At 49.3% G+C, this 10,594-nt stretch overlaps 2 protein-coding genes across 8 annotated transcripts; one reads left to right on the top strand and one right to left on the bottom strand.

Annotated features, from left to right (window-relative positions):
• Positions 1-1,181: 1,181 nt before the first annotated feature.
• On the bottom strand, positions 1,182-3,305 carry Ubl5 (ubiquitin like 5). 2 transcript variants are annotated; one of them, XM_021172210.3, is made up of 5 exons: positions 3,124-3,305; positions 2,759-2,825; positions 2,528-2,611; positions 2,358-2,395; positions 1,182-1,343 (listed from the first exon to the last, which is right to left on the bottom strand). In XM_021172210.3, the coding sequence occupies exons 2-5, from the start codon at positions 2,812-2,814 to the stop codon at positions 1,300-1,302; spliced, it is 222 nt and encodes a 73-aa protein (XP_021027869.1). In that variant the 5' UTR covers positions 2,815-2,825; positions 3,124-3,305; the 3' UTR covers positions 1,182-1,299. The 2 variants fall into 2 exon arrangements, with proteins under 2 accessions (XP_021027869.1, XP_021027870.1); XM_021172211.3 differs by having other exon boundaries at positions 3,041-3,188.
• Fbxl12 (F-box and leucine rich repeat protein 12) lies at positions 3,163-10,281 on the top strand. 6 transcript variants are annotated; one of them, XM_085844450.1, is made up of 4 exons: positions 3,592-3,834; positions 4,892-5,802; positions 5,910-5,982; positions 8,877-10,281. In XM_085844450.1, the coding sequence occupies exons 2-4, from the start codon at positions 5,717-5,719 to the stop codon at positions 9,696-9,698; spliced, it is 981 nt and encodes a 326-aa protein (XP_085700576.1). In that variant the 5' UTR covers positions 3,592-3,834; positions 4,892-5,716; the 3' UTR covers positions 9,699-10,281. The 6 variants fall into 6 exon arrangements, with proteins under 6 accessions (XP_085700577.1, XP_085700576.1, XP_021027867.2 ...); XM_021172208.3 differs by having other exon boundaries at positions 3,592-5,802; positions 8,877-9,581; positions 9,984-10,281; XM_085844451.1 differs by lacking the exons at positions 3,592-3,834; positions 4,892-5,802 and adding an exon at positions 3,163-3,447.
• Positions 10,282-10,594: the final 313 nt, after the last annotated feature.

Raw genomic sequence — 10,594 nt, 5'->3', positions numbered from 1 at the left:
AATCCCAGCAACCACATGGTGGCTCACAACCATCTGTAACAAGATCGGACTCCCTCTTCTGGAGTGTCTGAATACAGCTACAGTGTACTTACATATAATAAATAAATAAATTAAAAAAAAAATCCTCCCACTCGGACACCCAAGTAGGTTTATTTATTTTTACAAGGATGCATGTGTGTTTCTGTGTGTTCCTAAGTATGGATGTTAGAGGACAACCTTGAGTTGGAACACAGTCTACCTCTTATGTAGTCACTGGCCTACAGCTTAGCAACTAAGTCAGAATGACTAGCTAGTGAGGCCATAGAGCTTGTCTCTACCTGTCCAGTGGTGCGTTTACAGGTGAGGTACACCCACACATCCAGCATTTTCACATGAGTTCAGGGAGCAAACTCAGGTCCTCCTGCTTGTAGGGCAAGCAGTCTGCCCATCTCTCCACTAAAACAAAAAAACATTCTTTGCCGGGCGTGGTGGCGCACGCCTTTAATCCCACACTCGGGAGGCAGAGGCAGGCAGATTTCTGAGTTCAAGGCCAGCCTGGTCTACAAAGTGAGTTCCAGGACAGCCAGGTCTACACAGAGAAACCCTGTCTCGAAAAACCAAAACCCAAACCAAACCAAACCATTCTTCACAAATTACCCATCCTCTAGTATTTGTCTAGGGCTACAGGAAACAGACAGCATTACTTTCCATTTCCAAACTCGGGCCACACTGTGGAGGGTAGATGAAATCCATGGCGCAGCCACAGCTCCTGGCAATTTTTTTTTTTTTTTTTTTTTTTTTGGTTTTTCGAGACAGGGTTTCTCTGTATAGCCCTGGCTGTCCTGGAACTCACTTTGTAGACCAGGCTGGCCTTGAACTCAGAAATCCGCCTGCCTCTGCCTCCCGAGTGTTGGGATTAAAGGCGTGTGCCACCACACCCAGCTGTCCTGGCAATTTCTTAAAAGCAAAACTGAGACCTTTTCAATCTCAGCAATCTTGTAGTGAAGGCAGGAGTCACTGTGGTACACAGCCAGTTCATAACCTGGTCTACACAGGACTTTCAAGACAAAAAAAATTTCCAATTTTGAGGTGCCAGGTGTGCATCACCAGGCCCGGCTTCCCCTCAAGTAGCAGTACCCCCTAACTACAGATAGCAGGTCTCCCCTCGGATACAACTCTCATACAAGTATGACAGCAGCAAAGCAGCAGCCAAGTTTTTATTCATGTGAACTGTTAAAAATGACCATCTACACCAGTGTCAGATGAGGGTGGGAGAGGAAGGCAGGGCAGAGCAGGGAGAGGAGGAGAAGGAATCCCCCTCTACTGGTAATAAAGCTCCAGGTTCATCCCATCGTGGATTTCATCTGAAGGACACGTGTTAAGGAACTTTGATGGAGAGATGACTTTACCTTCCATCTGCTCACAGCTGGATCCTGTAGCTCAACACCCATCCTGGATAAAGGAATGGACGCTCTGATCTAAGAACTCAAACTATAAATAATATTCAGTGGAGCTTAAGACTGCCAAAAAGGCAAAGTTGTTTGTTTGTCCTCAAGTGCCCTCCACCCCATCACACACACACACACACACACACACACACACAGAGAACAATACATTTTCTTAAATGCTCATACTCAGGTTGGAGATAGCTCAGCAGTTGAAGAGCACTTGGGACTGTTCTTCCAGAGACCTGGCTTTATGTCCCAGGACTCACGTGGTGGTTCCAGGGAACTGGAAGCTTTCTCCTGGTCTCTGTCAGCAGCAGGCATGCATGTGGTCCAGACATAATTGCAGGCAAAAGATCCAGACCCTCCCTCCTCAAATTTAAAAAAAAAAAAAAAATATATATATATATATATACATATATATGTATATATATATATATATATTGTCCTCAACTACAGTCACACTCCACCTTCACCTCCTGTCCAACACTCAGGTTGGCGTTAAGTAGTAAATATTTTGAACTTGAATATCAAAATCCTTCCAAGTCAAGTTAAACTATTTCACCGATCACCCTGTTCACCAACAAAATAATTCCACAGTTTCCATTTTCTCAGTAGTCACAACAGGGTACATTTTAAGTTAAATATTCCTCTTGCTTAATTTCTGTACAGGTTTCAGTATAGAACCAGAACAAAAATACATGGCTTCTTGCCGGGCGTGGTGGCGCACGCCTTTAATCCCACACTCGGGAGGCAGAAGCAGGCGGATTTCTGAGTTCGAGGCCAGCCTGGTCTACAAAGTGAGTTCCAGGACAGCCAGGGCTATACAGAGAAATCCTGTCTCGAAAAACCAATAAATACATAAATAAATAAATAAATAAATAAATAAATAAAAATACAGGGCTTTTTTCATGAACTTCAGGAAAAGGATACAATCTCCCAGAGACACGTGGTCCTTAAATATCGTGTACCTACGGGATTCAGAGAGAAGCTGATAAGGGGTGGGGTGTCTTTTGTCCTGAAAACAAGCTGAGGACTCTTTGGGGTTGCCTGAGGTGCTCACCCGAACCGAAACCTTCTAGCCTAATACTGCACGTACTTACCACTTTTTAAGAACGATCTTGTTCCAGCGGGTGCCAGTTTGAGCAGCTATCAGTTTCTTCAAGTCGCCGATGGTGTCATCGGTGCTGGGCACGAAGGAGTTAAGGTAAATGAAAGGAAGAGGTAGACCGAGGAAGCCGTAATTAGGCCTCCCCATAAGCGTCATTTAACTGAAACCATCCAACACCACCATCTGCCCCAGAGGCCTCTGCCAGTCACCCCTCGGTGGATACTTGCACTTAACGCGGACTTTCTTTCCGAGACGGTCGTTGCAAACCACCTCAATCATTGTGGCTGGAGCTACACCGGGTGGAGGGAGGGATGAAAAGCAACAGAGTCAGGCCTTTCGGGGTCGCCCAGGTTCCTAAAGCCCCTTCCTAGGTTGAGCTCTCTGGTCACAGTTCCCCTAACACCAGATGCAATCCCCTGCAGCCCCAGTCTACAGTTTAATTGCCCGGACCACAGACAGTCGCGACTCCGCCCCTTAACTGCGGCAGTCCCGGCCCCAGACTCACCCGGCTTTGCCTCCCGCAACCCCTAGGTTCCCAAGTCTTGGCAGCTTCCTGTGATCTCAGGCTTCTCCGTTTAGCCTTCTCACCTCCAATATCCTCGAACCTATCGACGACACAACTCGTAGCTCGAGCGAGGAACCCCGGGCGGAGTTAAGCCTGGAAACAGGAAGCGGAAGTGACATAACGGAACCACCGGCCCTGAGTGCTTCCGGGTTCCGGGCTAGGAAAGATTTGCGATTCTGTTGCGCAGTGTGGATGAGCTGGGACTTGCTAAGAATGGATTTACAGCGGACGTTGGAACTGGTGTTGGAGATTCCTTCATCATGGAAGAAACCTAAAGGATCTCAGCGGCGGGGTGCTCGACCATTCCCAAGCCAGACAATCCTCCTACCGCAGAATCCCGGCTGCAGGTGTGCCGAAATGGAGTCATGCAGGGCCTGTGGCTTTCTGCTTTCATTCAAAGCTCAGCCTCAAACCCTGTGCTTGCTTTCCCCCCCCCTGACCGTAGTGACCGTTTCAGAGACTCCAGGGGTGCAGGCTGCAGTTGATAAAAACTAAGTCGGATCCTGGTTGGGAGGCCATGTTGCGTACCACTCCGCGTGTCCGTGTCCTGCCTGCGAAGATGTTGGAAATAGCATACGGGGAAAGATCTTTTGCTTTGATTTTTAATCTTCAAGGAACACCTTGTTCCAGATTAAAGAATCGCGAGAGCTGATGGAAGAGGAATCCCTTCTTAAATTCAACCAGTTTCGCCTCTATTGAGCGATTTCTTCTTAGCAGACAGAATTCTTAGCAAGGTAAGCATATGTTGACTCAAGAAAAAGAAAAGTATCCAGCGCCTTGTGCTTACCTAGTACGACTTATACAAAATTTAATCCTTATGCGTAGGCAGCAAAAGGCATTATTCTTGCTTTCTATTGCGGCTGTGGCCACGCCTCCCTGGCTTGGCCGTCCTGCTGGCCCCTCACTCTCATCCCAGTCACTCCTTTCAGTTTCGAATGAAGGCCTGTTCTGTGTCTTTAGTGCTTAGATATGTTCCAGTCTCTCCCCAATGCCTCGTTTCCGTCCCGAAAAAACTTCTCAGGCTTTACCGGACTCCCATATTGGAGAGTGAGCCATAGTCCATAGTCTCTGGGCATACATACAAGAAAAGTGGGTTTTGTTTTTCTTGTTTTGTTTTTCTTGTTTTGTTTTGGTATTTGTTTTAGTGTTGGAGGTCGAACCTAGGGCCTGCTAAGCATGCTTACCAGCCAAAGGCTCTCCCACTGAGCTGCACACCCAGTTCCTGGTTTAGCTCTTGTTTCTGTCTCCAGCGATGCATTTAGGGCCCCGTCGCTGCTCTTATCCATTCCTCCAGTCATAAGTCTCCCGGCCTGTCCCTTTGTCGCCCACCCATTCCAAACTTGATTCCATCCCCTATATCGGACCTTGTTCCGCCTAAGCTAGGCTTTACAAGTTTAGTCTTCAGGCTCAATTAGGATCCCTGGTCCTTGAGCCCCTTCCCACACAAGTCATGGTTTCTGGGTTTGTTGCTCTGTTAACTTTTCCCTGCTCAAGTCATGCCTCCTGGGTATACGGTCTGGTCGCAGGCTAATCTCTGCCTTGGCAGCAACCCTAAACATTTTCCAGCTCAAGCCAAACCTCCGTACGCCACTGGTCGCTTAGCTCTAGACGCGCCCCCCTCGTCTCTTCCTATTGAAGCCACGCCTTCCCATTGTTGTGGACGGCCTCCGATCAGCTCCTCTGCCCCTGGCCACACCCTTCTACTCGGCGGCGCTTTTCCAAATGCTAGTACTTTGGCCTTGCTTGCAACGCCAGCTGCCCTTCGTCTCTGTCTCTTTCCCTCTCTCCCAGAGTCCCACCTTGGGAGTTTGCTGCTTTTCCTCAGACTGGCCTCCGGGCCCCAGGGTCCCCGGGCCCCTTGGCCACGCCCCAGGACCACTCCCCGCCCGTCGGAGCCACGCTTTCTAAGCGTGTTGCTTTCTTCATCCCAGCTTGCATGGCGTCTACCTGCCTCTGCTCGCCACGTCTCCCGGCTACGACTACGCCCTGAGCCCCCTCCTCGTCAGAGTCACGCCTTCTGGGTTGTCTGCTGACCCCATTTGGGTTTGCTGCTTATACTTAGCTCCACCTCATGGCCACGCCCCCGAGGCATTCTTCACCTCCAGCCTTCTGGATTTGCTGTTCGTCTTCGTCTTGGCCCTGGCCACGCCTCGTGCTCCCTCCTCTCCCAAGCCACATCCAGGTTTTCCTGGAGTCACGCCTTCTGGGTTGTCTGCTGACCCCATTTGGGTTTGCTGCTTATACTTAGCTCCACCTCATGGCCACGCCCCCGAGGCATTCTTCACCTCCAGCCTTCTGGGTTTGCTGTTCGTCTTCCTCTTGGCCCTGGCCACGCCTTGTGCCCCCTCCTCTCCCAAGCCACATCCAGGTTTTCCTATTTCCAGTTCCATCCGCTAGCCAAGCCAGTCAGGCCTAGTCAGTCTCTAGTCTTGACCTCTAAACGGTCGTCAGCCCGCGCCCGTCCAGTCCCGGGGCCTCAGGCACTTTCCTAGGAAAGTAGGGATTCTCAGCCGGCCTCTGAAAGTCGCGCCGGTTTGGCCAGTCCGACCACCCCAGCGCTGTCCAGGGAACGCGGCCTCGCCGCCACCGGAAGCGGAAGCGCGCGACAGCCGGACCATGGCGACGCTGTTTGACCTCCCAGACTTGGTGCTCTTGGAGATCTTCTCTTACCTCCCTGTCCGGGACCGGATCCGCATCTCCAGGTGCGGCCCCGCTCCTCGGGGGAAAGAGCCGGGCATGGGCTCAGCAGGAGATGCGGATCCGGTCCCAGCGGGCCGGGGTCGTTCTAACGGCCGGTCCACTCCTCCAGGGTCTGTCACCGCTGGAAGAAGCTAGTGGATGACCGGTGGCTATGGCGACACGTCGACCTGACGCTCTACACGGTATGCGGGACCCGGGATCTGTGCGGGGAGAGCCACCCCCTGCCCTGGAACAGAAGGGGGAATTTGCTTTATTTTGCTTTCTAGTGTTTGTTTGCTGTTTTATTTATTTATTTATTTTTGATAATTTCTTGAGGCTCTTATTTCTCTGGATTTTCGTTGGTGTTGCTTCTTGGGGGGCTGAGGGGGTTGTTTTGAGACAGGGTCTCTAGCCCAGACTGACTTCAGCTTCCTATGAAGCTGAGGCTGAGCTTGATACCTACCTCCACCTTCTAAATATTGGGATCACCAGCGTGGGCCCCATGTCTGGTTCCTGTGTTACTGGGAATGCAGTTTAGGTTTCTTGAATGCTAGGAAGGAACTCCTCTGAGTCACGCACTGGTTTCCAACTAACCACCCCCTGCAACAATCTCCTGAGTGCTGAAGTTACAGCTGTAGCATAAGGCCCAGGAAGTGTTTGGGTTTTGTTTGTTTGTTTTTTTTTTCTCGAGGCAAAATTTCTCTGTAGCCCTGGCTGACCTGGAATTCTGCTTCTCCAGTGCTGGAACTAAGGGTGTTCACCACCATGCTCTGCTGGTTTGGTTTTTAAGTGAGTTCGTGCTTGGAATTTTCTGCCTGTCTATCCTAGCGCCAGCCTTTACCTCCTCTGCAATGCTCAGACCTCAAGTTTCTCACCTAAAATATGGGGATTAAAAATAGTGCTTGTAGCCGGGCAGTGGTGGGCGCAGGCCTTTAATCCCAGCCCTTGGGAGGCAAAGGCAGGTGGATTTCTGAGTTCGAGGCCAGCCTGGTCTACAGAGTGAGTTCCAGGACAGCCAGGGCTACACAGAGAAACCCTGTCTCGAAAAACAACAACAAAAAAAGTACCTTCATGTTTCATGTCTGGTGTATTGTAGAACTTAGCCAGTAGCATAGGGAGATGGCTTAGGCCAGTGTGTGTCTCCAGCATTTAATAAATGCAAGCTTATAACTTTTCAGTTTCCTAGTTTTGTTGTTTTGGTTTTGAGATGGGTCTTATGTATCCCAAAATTAGCTTCTAGCTGGCTGTGTAGCCAAGGATGGCAGAAGGTTCTGCTCCTCTTGGTCTTTTCTTCTTGCTGGGATCACAGGTATGTGCTATCACATAGTTGATATGGTGCTGAGAACAAAATTCACGCTTGCATTTGCCAGGCAAGCGCTTCATTAATACAGCCACATCCCCAACCTCTGTTTTTTGGTGTTTTGAGACAGCATCTGTCAATACAAAAATATAACTGTTAACCTCAGAATGGAGACGAATTTACTCTGGAGCCAGACATGAGTGACCATGTACTGAGAATACAGAGTTAGGCTTTCTCAAATATGTGTTTAAATGTAACAGTTCCATGAAAAAAATTTTACTACTACTACTACTTCTTCTTCTTCTTCTTCCTGCTTCTTCCTTCTTCTTCTTCCTTCTTTCTTCTTCCTTCTTCTTCCTTCTTCCTCTTCCTTCTTCCTTCTTCTTCCTTCTTCCTTCTTCCTTCTTCCTTCTTCTTCTTCTTCTTCTTCTTCTTCTTCTTCTGCTGCTGCTGCTGCTGCTGCTGCTACTGCTGCCAGGGTTTCTCTGTAGCCCTGGCTGTCCTGGAGCTCAGTCTGTAGACCAGGCTGGCCTCGAACTCAAGAGTTCTGCCTGTGTCTGCCTAAGAGTTCTGCCTGTGTCCGCCTTCAAGTGCTGGGACTAACAAAGTGTTTGTACTAACTCCAGCCAGCGAAAGTAATAGAATAGAGAAAGTCATAAATTAAGACACTTTTGAAAAGAGCTAGCCATTTCTCTAGCAACTACACAGAATATGTTTAAAAGACATTTATTTTCTCTGTCAAAAAGTGGTCAAAAAATTTTGTACCATAAGACTGGGTCTAGTACAGGCTTGTTACTACAGAGGTTGAGGGTGGAAGATCATAAATTCAAGTCCAGCCTGGGCAATTTAGCTAGGTTCTACCTTGAAATACAAATCCAGAAAAGGCCCAGAACTGTGACTCTGTGTTAGAATGTTATCCTGGCCCCCATGATTCCCTGCTGTCATCAAAAGTAAGGGTATGCTATGAACTGAGGTACAGCTGAGTTCACAGCATGTCCTTAATATACGGGAGGTCCTAGATTCTATCTCAACATAAGCAAGGGATGACTTGTTCTACCCAGCTTTTCTTTCCTTGTTTTTGTGTAAAATGTACATACAATGAGATGTACTCTACTGTTGCTTGCATAGTTATATTTGTGTGCATGCACCTAAAGTGTATGTGTGAGTATGCATGAGTGCAGATGCATATGTGTACAAGAGCATGTAGAGGCCACACAGTCAGTGCAGGGTATCTTCCTCACCCTTTCCCCATCTCTGCCTCTATCACACACACACACACACACACACACACACACACACACACACACACACAGGTTTGTACCCATATGTGTACATATAAATTATTTGTTTTCTTTTGTTTGAAACAGGATCTCATTATATAGCCTAAATTTGCTTTGTAGATCAGACCAGATTTAGATGGGGATTTAGAGAGATCCTCATGTTTCTGTCCTGTTCCCCACCCAACCCAAAGGTGTGCTCCATAATTCCGGACTGCTTTTGTTTGTTTTTGAGACAGGGGCTTCCACTGGACTTGGAGCTTTCCAGTTGACTAGACAGGCTGGCCAGAACTCTGGATCCTCCTGCCTCAGCCTCCCTGTGTGCTGGCTGAGATTAAGGCATGAGTCTTGATACCCAGCAAAAGAAACTGTTTAGCTCTAGGGAATGAAGCTCAGAGAGGAGCAGAGTCCCAGGGAGACACCAGAACCCAGGTCCCAGGTGTGTCTGTCACCAGCTAGATGGATCATCTGGGAACCCCCGTACCTCTCACTCAGTCACCCCAATCTCTGGCTTTTACAGATGCGGCCGAAAGTCATGTGGCACCTCCTGCGCCGGTACATGGCGTCCCGGCTCCACTCGTTGCGCATGGGCGGCTACCTGTTTTCTGGCTCTCAGGCCCCACAGCTGTCCCCCGCCTTGATGCGGGCCCTGGGTCAGAAATGCCCCAATCTGAAGCGTCTGTGCCTGCACGTGGCTGACCTGAGCATGGTGCCTATCACCAGTCTCCCTAGTACACTGAGGACCCTGGAGCTGCACAGCTGCGAAATCTCCATGATCTGGTTGCAGAAAGAGCAGGACCCCACGGTGCTGCCTCTGCTGGAATGCATCGTGCTGGACCGAGTGCCGGCCTTCCGTGATGAGCATCTTCAGGGCCTTACCCGCTTCAGAGCCCTGCGCTCGCTGGTGCTGGGCGGCACCTACCGGGTCACTGAGACCGGGCTAGATGCCAGCCTGCAGGAGCTTAGCTACCTGCAAAGGCTTGAGGTGCTGGGGTGCACCCTGTCAGCTGACAGCACCCTGCTGGCCATCAGCCGCCACCTTCGAGATGTGCGCAAGATTCGGCTGACCGTTGGGGGCCTCTCAGCCCAGGGCCTGGTCTTCCTGGAGGGAATGCCTGTCCTGGAGAGTTTGTGCTTCCAGGGTCCCCTTATCACCCCAGAAATGCCCACACCTGCTCAGATTGTGTCCTCCTGCCTCACCATGCCTAAGCTCAGAGTGCTTGAGGTGCAAGGGCTGGGCTGGGAGGGTCAGGAAGCAGAGAAAATCCTGTGCAAGGGCCTGCCCCACTGCATAGTTATTGTTAGGGCTTGTCCCAAAGAATCCATGGATTGGTGGATGTGAGGGCATCACCCATCCATCTCTGGAACCTAACCTAGCTTGGAGAGTGACCTTACAAACAAACTGAAGCATGTAAATTCATCAGGCACGAGGGAACTGGAAGTGTCAAGGAAAGGAAGCTAGGACCTTGGGGCTTCCTGAGCTGGGGTTATCTGTAATCTGGCTCACCTCAGACTGGTCATCAAGCCTTTGGAAGGCTGCGTTCACACATTTAGGAATAGGCATCATAGCTACCTCATGATTCATTTTAAAATCTTTTAACACCCCCTCCCCCTCTTTCTTTTTCAGTACCTGGGACTCAAACCCATGGCCTTAGGTCTGGTAGAGAAGCACTGCTGTGCTGCTGAGCCACCCCAGAGACCTTAGAGAGGGCTCATTTTCAAGTGCAGGTGTGTGGGGTTCAGGGCTCCGAGGTTGGCCTGCTTTTCTACATACATGGTTGAGAGGCATGGAGGGCAGGGGAGCATGCTGTTGGATTGTCCTAGTTTTCTAGAAGGTTCTCAGTCATATTTACTGTATTTTGTATCCTGCCTTTTTCAAGTTTTCTACAGCATATATTTTACTATTAAAAATAATGTTTTCCAAAGTGTGTTGCACTTATTTAACAAGAGTTGTTCCTCCCCAGAACCTGTTATTCACAGACAGTTTTTATTATTTATCTACTTATCTTTTGTATTACATTTATTCATTTTGGGTTTGTCTATGTGTGCTAAAAAAGCCTGTGTGTGGAGGCTGGGGACAACTGTGGGAGTCAGTTCTTTCCTATCCTGTGGGTCCTGGGGACCAAACTGAAGTGGTCAGCCTTGGTGACACGTGCCTGTACCCGTTAAGCCAGCTTGCCAAGCTATTTATTATTTTTTAGACAGGAGGTCATGTAATGATCATGAAATATATTGGTA

Source organism: Mus caroli, unplaced genomic scaffold (assembly GCF_978045245.1).
Source record: "Mus caroli unplaced genomic scaffold, Mus_caroli_1 scaffold_11, whole genome shotgun sequence".
Lineage (NCBI taxonomy): Eukaryota > Metazoa > Chordata > Mammalia > Rodentia > Muridae > Mus > Mus caroli.
This window is presented reverse-complemented; position numbering and strand designations above follow the sequence as displayed.

Bases quoted from the DNA above. Each gene is read 5' to 3' on its own strand.
- Fbxl12 (XM_085844451.1), top strand. From the start codon at position 3,293: ATGAGCTGGGACTTGCTAAGAATGGATTTACAGCGGACGTTGGAACTG. The intron at 3,448-5,909 runs GTGTGCCGAAAT...CCACTCCTCCAG, and splicing joins CCGCAGAATCCCGGCTGCAG to GGTCTGTCACCGCTGGAAGA. The intron at 5,983-8,876 runs GTATGCGGGACC...TGGCTTTTACAG, and splicing joins TCGACCTGACGCTCTACACG to ATGCGGCCGAAAGTCATGTG.
- Ubl5 (XM_021172210.3), bottom strand. From the start codon at position 2,814: ATGATTGAGGTGGTTTGCAACGACCGTCTCGGAAAGAAAGTCCGCGTT. The intron at 2,612-2,758 runs GTATCCACCGAG...CTTCGTGCCCAG, and splicing joins AAAGTCCGCGTTAAGTGCAA to CACCGATGACACCATCGGCG. The intron at 2,396-2,527 runs GTAAGTACGTGC...TGAATCCCGTAG, and splicing joins AAGATCGTTCTTAAAAAGTG to GTACACGATATTTAAGGACC.